General features: G+C 38.7%; 1 protein-coding gene across 1 annotated transcript; it reads right to left on the reverse strand.

Moving 5' to 3' along the window:
- Positions 1–4263: 4263 nt before the first annotated feature.
- Positions 4264–8161, reverse strand: hpxa (hemopexin a). The gene is made up of 10 exons (XM_068329857.1): positions 8028–8161; positions 7894–7919; positions 7682–7756; positions 7333–7487; positions 6922–7075; positions 6557–6766; positions 6222–6326; positions 5902–6032; positions 5662–5809; positions 4264–4802 (listed from the first exon to the last, which is right to left on the reverse strand). The coding sequence occupies exons 1-10, from the start codon at positions 8081–8083 to the stop codon at positions 4573–4575; spliced, it is 1290 nt and encodes a 429-aa protein (XP_068185958.1). The 5' UTR covers positions 8084–8161; the 3' UTR covers positions 4264–4572.

Below are 8161 nucleotides of genomic sequence, written 5' to 3' on the forward strand. Positions count from 1 at the left end.
GTCTGGAAGACACTATCTAATGGAGTCAGTATCTGATACAGACCTGAATAGACTGACCAGCAGATCCACTCATTATGTCATGCAGTGTGGCTTTGTGGACATGACTAGACAGAAAGGAACTATTTGTACTCCACCTGCTCCATGGAACCGCTTACGGTGTGTTTCAAAGCAGATGTCTATTATTATTATTATTATTATTATTATTATTATTATTATTATTATTATTATTATTGTTGTTATTATTATTATTATTATTATTATTATTATTATTATTGTTGTTGTTGTTGTTGTTGTTGTTGTTATTATCATTATTATTATTATTATTATCATTACATCTTGCTTCAAAGTGGTGATGTATTGTAATTGTCAGTGTTTGTGTGTCCGTCCGTTAGTCCACCAAATATCTTCACAACCATTGCAGATAGAAAGATGACACAGAAAGCACATGACTCAGGCAGCAAAGGGGATGAAAATTACATGATGACCTTGACCTTGAGAAAACTATGTCAAGGTACATTTTTAACTTTTGTACACTCAGGAACCGGATGACACAGAAAGATGAGGGAGAAGGCCAGTGTGAGTGAGACCATAGATCAAAGCTAGAATTTTGCTTTTTGTTGTTGTTGTTGTTGGTGGTGGTGGTGTTGTTGTTGTTGTCATTGCCATCGTTATTATCATTATTATTGTTGTGGCTGTTGTTGTCGTCATTATAATATTATTGTTATTATTATTAATACTATATTATTATTATTATTATTATTATTACTAATATTACTATTATTATTATTGCTGTTGTTATTATCATTATTATTGTCATCATCATTATTATTACTGTATTTTGATGTCATTACTATTATTATAATTTTCATGTCATGTACTAGATACAGAAGTCCTGTCCATCCCTCTCAACCTTATAGTCCTTATAGTACACAACCTTTCTCTGAAATACCTTGAAAACAACAGTGTGCGTGTGTGTGTGTGTGTGTGTGTGTGTGTGTGTGTGTGTGTGTGTGTGTGTGTGTGTGTGTGTGTGTGTGTGTGTGTGTGTGTGTGTGTGTGTGTGTGTGTGTGTGTGTGTGTGTGTGTGTGTGGGTGTGTGTGTGTGTGTCTCCTTGACAGTTTGAAGCAGGGTGTCGGGGTCACATCTGAGGGACTGTTTTTAGCGTTCACCAGTTTGCAGAGGAGACGCCGGATGGAACCATCTGGTCACGGGTCCAACGTGCCTCTGGCACAGGCTTGGCCAAGGTCCATACCTGCTTGTTCTCTCTCTCTCTCAACCCCCCCCCCCCCCCACAAACACACACACACACACACACACACACACACACACACATACTTACCGTGGGTCAAGCTACCCTAAGTGACGGGATGAGAGCAGATGTCGATCAGGCCTCCCAGTTCAGATAATTAAGCAGTAATACAAACAGCAAGAAGACCCCCCCCCCCACCTCTCTCTCTTCCTGTCACACACAGACACACACAAACACACACAAAAGATGGGCAACCACAAGGGCAAATCTGAAACATCTCGTCTGTGAGTTGTGTTTAAGTGAAAGTGACCTCTGCCCGGAGACACAGGTGAGAACAACGTCAGGAATCCTGACGGGACTGCTCTGAATATCCTGACAATAAAGCATTTACATATTTATATTTTGGCTCTTGTGGATTTTTTTGTTGTTTTTTTTGCGTGGTTTTCAAACTTAAAAGTTTCAAATCATCAACTTTAAGAAAAAGTCAGTGAGTGAAGATAAAATGCGGTTTCAAAATTAACATTTAATTCATTAATAAAGGGCAACAAGACATCGAAAGCCTGTTTTTAATAACTTTTGTCAATGTCTGCTTCCCTGCCGTTTTTCGCATCACTCTAGTTTTATGTTTTTATTTAACATTGTTGAAGTTTTACACCACATGTAACAAGACGGACAACTTCCAAAACGTTCCACTCATGTCTCATCAGTACACAGAATATATTCTAAAGATGTTTTTTTAGGAATTGTGACAAACGTGTTCGTTTTTGTTTCTTTTGCAGTGGATTTTAACCTTGCCATTTTTGCCCAGTCTCTTTCTGATTGTGGAGTCATGAACGCTGACTTGACTCACCTGAAGTTTTCTCCCTTGATAATTGTGGTTTTCACTGGACTCCCAGATTCTTGGACATCAACTGAAGTTCTGTAACCAATGTCTAAAGAGGTTTACAGAAACGTTCTCATCTGTTCCCTAATCCGTTACTTTCTACTAAATAAGTTACTTTACTATATGACTGAATACATAGAAAAAACAAGGCAGTCAGAGACCACAGCATCCCGTGACACCCCTGAATTCAACATTTTACCCTGAACCTACACGTTTTTGTGCCTCTGGCTTCCTGAAAATGTTGCCTTTGTTTTGTTTTATTACCTTTTCCCACACTCTGATGAATCACTTTTGTGTCTCACGGAAATCCGAGACTCACGGTATGTAGCGCACTTCCAGATGCACTATAAAAGTGAAAATTTTACAGTGGCCTCATTTTTCAAGGTCAAGCTTGTGATCTAGTTTTCATCCCCTTGCCTCCCTGAATATAACGCCTTTTGTTTCGTTTGTCTATCTTATCCGGTTCTTGAGATATGTGCGAAAAAATGTACAAAAGTTGACATTTGACCCTGACCTAGTTTTCTCAAGGTCAAGGTCGTCATCTCATTTTCATCCTCCTTGCTGGCCTAGTCTTTCATCTTTCAACGGTCACATGACTGACTTCTTAAACGGGCCACTGTCTGATGTTAAACCGGTCCATCGCGTAACAAAGGTGCGTCACGCTGAAATACCAGATAAAACTGATCCAATAAATACAACTACAGATTTTAAGATTTCCATTAACAGTGTTTTTCATTGGGTCATTTCATTTACGTACAAGTGCTTTTGGTTGGGCAGCCTTCAGTCGTCTGTAGCGTCACACCAGGGCTGAGGAAGGGCCTCAGTGTTCATTCCTCCGCTGTCACCCCAGCAGACAGCGTGGTGAAGTAAGGAATGGTGAGATCCATTGAAGCCTCCAGAGGCTCCGACCCTGATCACGAAGCTGACGTCAGACTATTCCTCGGTCTGGAACTGAATGACACACAGCGAGTCATGGGGGGCCGCGGGAGGACCCTGGATTCTCTGCATAACGTGGTTGTTAATGATCAGTCTTCTTTTTTACTGTGATTTTACATTGGTGAAAAATAATGCTGTATATCATATATTTAATCCTATTTCATACTGCGCTATTCAGAATAATACATATTCTGAATATCATGCAGCAGTCTTAAGTGTGGTTGTGAAAGGTAATTTTTAAATTGCTTTGATATTTAACGGAAAAATAGTTTGAACCTCCTTATTTACAATAAAAAATAATCCAATTTAAAATATAACAATCATTTAATTCATACATATTCGGTACGTTAGAAGACGTTACTTTGATTTCAACTAAATGACGATTGGACTGCTGGACCTCCTGGCACATACTTGACAGCGTGAATAGATAAATATTAACATTTTACACACTACTGGGGTCAGAGGAATTCACAATCTTCACAGCTTAAACTAAATCTCAGTTTGTGCATCAGAGGAATAAAATTATATCACACCTGCACTGACTTAGCAGTCTGACAAACTCTCTGCTGGAGAGAGACCTCACTGTTACTGTTACTAAAGCTGATTTCTGATTCCTGAAGTGTAAGTCTTTCGCCCTCTGCTGGTGAAAATGAGAACAACATGTTTGAGCTAACATTTACAACGTGAATACAGTAATACTGTATATTGTTTCACTGCATTGCTTGAAAGCCATTGCTAAATAAGCTTATTTGTCTTATAATAAATGCTCAGATAGTCAGCCAAACAACAATTAAAATACCCTTTCCTTCAAATAGATTCCACTAATGCATCAAATAACAGCAATATTGTTTGAATTCTTTAATGTATGTTTAAATATTGTTTCTTATATATTTTTTGATTCAGTTATTTGTTGTTGTCAAATGTAAACTCACAGGTTATTTTGTCCACATGGTCGTAGCAAAGATTAAAATGTTTTGGTTTTTTTCTTGTATAAGAATATGCAGGATTATCATACATAATAAATCCTGCATATTCACGCCATCTCTTTTTAGATTATCAGCATTAGCTGCGTGGTTCCACCAAGGTGATGTAGTGCATGCCTGGATTTCTGAATTTTACATACACGTAGTCTTCAACATACGAACATTCAACTTATGAACATCCAAGGATACAAAAAAAAAAATTAGACTCTGCCATTTTTGCTGCCTCTTCTTTTTATTCACAACAACACTGTAAAAAATGAATCACAGAGATGCATACACATGTATTATACCATAATACTCTACAGAGCACTTGGCAAGATTGTGAAAAGCGGTGACCCCTACAAAAAATGTCTAACAGACATCGGGTTATCTTAAGGTAACACTGGGGAAACATCTAGAATGAAATATTGCCTAATTTCTTGAAAGTGGTCACAGCTGAGTGACTTGATGTTGGTGCTATGTTTTACTGTGTTGTATGTGATCCTCTGCACAATTCAGTCTGTCCATTCAAGAAAGCCACTCAGTGATCACAGTCAAACATCTCCTCTGCAACGGTGTGCTGCTGAGGGAGCGCCTTGGCATGAAGAAACACTTCCAGGCTGGCAAAGCGGTAGTAGTGGTGCCCTACGACCACTGTCACCCCTTGGGCATCGCACATGGCTGCATGGACTTTCTTGAAGAGGGGAATCGTTTGCTCATTTGTTGCGACACGGGAGGTAGCATTCAGTTCCACGTCGTAGATTTTGTCACCTGGAAAACAGAAATTAGGGACAGATTTAAGGTGGGACCGTGTTTGTTAAAAGTCGAATGCTCTACAATAGCAATATATCCAACCAACAGCTTTGTCTTTAACATGACTGAATTGTGGGATTTGTGCTGTAAGAAAATAAAATCATTGTAATGTCAGTTTTAAGAACTGGTGACAATGAATCATTGTCATTTTCTATGAAACTGACTGTATCTGCATCTGATTGTATTTGTATCATAATGTGATTTTCTGTGAAACTGATCGTGTCAGATTGTATCTGAACATCGAAATATAGTCATTTAAATGTATATTTTATTTTTGTATTTATTATTTTTATTATACTGTAATATCAATTATTGAATGCTTTTAGCTGTTGATGTTTGTTTTGAGGTCAATTCTAACTTTAATATGCACATGTTCTTGTTTAGCTATTAATGCCTAACAAATCATTCATTCCAATTTTGCATGTTAGCATTCTAATAGCTAGTTAGCATAGCACACAAAGTAGATTTAGGGGTTTGAGGTCATCATGGAGATAATTGGGTTTTAAAGCGATTGTGATTTTGGATAAAAATCAAATATGCAATTGTACAAGGTTATGAACTTAATTTTGATTTAATCAAAACCTGTGTTATTATGTCACATCATTTTATTATTTTTTAGGAGAGATTTTTTTTAGGGTGGTATACATTTAATCCTTTTTAATGGCAGCAAGAAACTTCTCAAATGATTTGTGTGAAACATATAAATCAGAGATGGGCATAAGGGATGGGAATAGATGTTTTTTTTGACAATCCACCCAGTAAAAGGAAGAGTTGAATCCTAGAACAAGTGTTGTTATCCCAGTTGAAGTGTCTTTACCTTTGATAACATGAGCAATGTGATGATCCTCGCAGACGAATGCAGCATCGATGGGACCCTCAAGGTCCAGCTCCTCCTTCACTGTCTGGGGGTAACCCTCCTGCTTGGTGTGGGGCTCAGACGCTTTGTAAGAAAATACTTGGTCACCCTGAAGGGTAGAAATAGAGAAAAATATGCATTTTAGCCTTGAGTAAAAACAGAACCAAAATGATGTGTGTTGTGTGTGCCTCTGAACATTACATGGATCATGTGAAGGTGATCCTGGTAAGAGAACACAGCATCCACTTCGTCGTCCATATCCTTGAAAACGTGACTGATTTGGTCGGTTATCAGATCACTGCTGCCCTCAGCCTTATGGAGGAAATAGTGGGCTGTTAGGAAAGAGGAACACAGTGTTAAAGCAAGGTAACTACTAGAAATAATGTGGTCCCCCTAGTGGCACCTGCCCAAACTGCATGACTCCGTAATTAGATAGATATATACTTTATTAATCCCGGAGGAAATTGCACAGTAACACATTATTTCTCTTTTCTTTTATTAAGGAAAGATATGCTTCTCACCTCTGTAGGCGTACATGTGGCCGTCGTGGTCAGATGTGATGGCGTCCAGGTGGACACGGCTGCAAGTCTCTCTGTCTTTATGAACGCTCTGGTTTCCTTCTTTACCTGAGCAGCAAAATATATATATGTATATATATAGATTATTAATGTTAAAAATGGCCATTAAGCATGGCTTGGATTGTTTAATCAATTCTTAATGTTCCTGGATAAGCTTTGGTAATAAAAGCTGACAGCTTTCCTCAGCTTCGACAGCTTTCTAAATAAAATTTAAAGGACTTTTGTCACACTAGTGTCACACATTTAATCTATTCATGAAAAATACATTGCTCACTTACCAAACTCGCATCTCATGAAGTAGCCACGGGCCTCTTTGGGATATTTGCCGTGCACCTCGCCTGTCTTTGGGTCAAACTTGGAGAACTCGTGTCCATGGAAGCAGTAGTAGTGATTCATGAAGCGGAAAGCAGACGTGCAGTTTGGCATGGACTGGAACTCGACGTCATCCACGGCCTTGTTTTTGATGTTGAAGTGGTAGATGTGGAGTCCTATAGAAAATATTGACACATAGCATTAAAAGTATAGAGTTAGCGTTCAGATGGATTTAGAGAAAACACCTTTAAATCGACATTCACTCAAGTACGTTTGTCGGAAACAGCCAAAATGCTTTCTTTATGTGAGGTCAGTAGGAATGTACACTGACCCTTGAAGAAGATGATAGAGTGTTCTTCACAGTCTGGCTTGGGACACTCAACAGCAGCATCCAGATGATCAGGGATTCCAGGGAATGCTTCAGAAATGTTCTTGGGATAACCGTCTTCAAGCTTGTGGTCATAATAGCTGAAGACCTTGTTGTCCTGTAGCAAAAGATTGCAGCGAGTTCCAGGTTAAACACAATGCAAAATCAAAATACAAAATTGTATTGTCCTTATACTTGTATACATATGTAATTTTAGGAAGATTTGATTCTTAAAGAATGTCAGTATTGTTTTAGTGTGGTGCTAGTAGAATAAAAACTTCAGATATTTTCAGGAAACTCTGAACAGAAATATAATCTTTGAAAAAGGACTTTTTATACTGGTAACAATCACAGGGGACACAGAGTGGACGGTACCAAGAAGAAGAAAATGTGGTCATGGTCACTGCCATCCTCGTAATGCATGATGAACGCAGCGTCCACATGGCCCAGGTGGTGATCGTCATCCATTTCAGCGAAGGACTCATTGGAAAACTCTGCTTTACCATGGAAGCCTTTGAACAGGTGGTCACCTGACACACAAAGAGAAGACACATGTAATAAAATGTAGACAGAACGAGGAACAGTTTCCTCCATACAGTTTGAGAAGTGATAAAAGTTGTTCTCTAATTTCAAAGAAAGCATCACTTGACCTTTTTGAAGACAACTGACTTCCTGTTGTAGAAACATATTACAATGAATACAACTGGACAGTGTAGAGATTTACCCTTGAAGAAGTATGGGACTCCATCCTCATTCATAGTGATGGCATCCATCTCAATGTTGCAACGATCATAGGGGTCTGAAAAATATGAAGGTAGTGTGAAATCCCAACAATTTTTTTAAAATAAAGTGTTAGCAATCATGATTTTTCTCCTGAATAACACAGATGCCCAATCGTGAAATGAGTTTGAATGCCTTCCATCAAATTCCGCTCACCGTCCTCGTGGTGGTCACACAACGAACTGAACAGAGAAAGGAAAATAGTCCGATTTCAGATTTGTATTCATTTAGAAGAGAACATGTATAGTTTCAGACATTTGTCCATCCACATTCAGTGCAGGCGTACTTACGATGGAACCAGTGCCACGGCCAGAGCCAGGCAGAGGAGATGGCTGATCAGCTTCATCTTGATGTAGATGCCTATGAGGACGGCAGAGCTGGACCAAAGGTACCCTGGTTGCTGCTGCAGACACCATTTATATTA

This window comes from Antennarius striatus, chromosome 12 (assembly GCF_040054535.1).
Source record: "Antennarius striatus isolate MH-2024 chromosome 12, ASM4005453v1, whole genome shotgun sequence".
Classification (NCBI taxonomy): Eukaryota; Metazoa; Chordata; class Actinopteri; order Lophiiformes; family Antennariidae; genus Antennarius; species Antennarius striatus.

Bases quoted from the DNA above. Each gene is read 5' to 3' on its own strand.
- hpxa (XM_068329857.1), bottom strand. From the start codon at position 8,083: ATGAAGCTGATCAGCCATCTCCTCTGCCTGGCTCTGGCCGTGGCACTG. The intron at 7,488-7,681 runs GTAAATCTCTAC...TTTGTGTGTCAG, and splicing joins AGTCCCATACTTCTTCAAGG to GTGACCACCTGTTCAAAGGC. The intron at 6,767-6,921 runs GTCAGTGTACAT...TATTTTCTATAG, and splicing joins CTCTATCATCTTCTTCAAGG to GACTCCACATCTACCACTTC.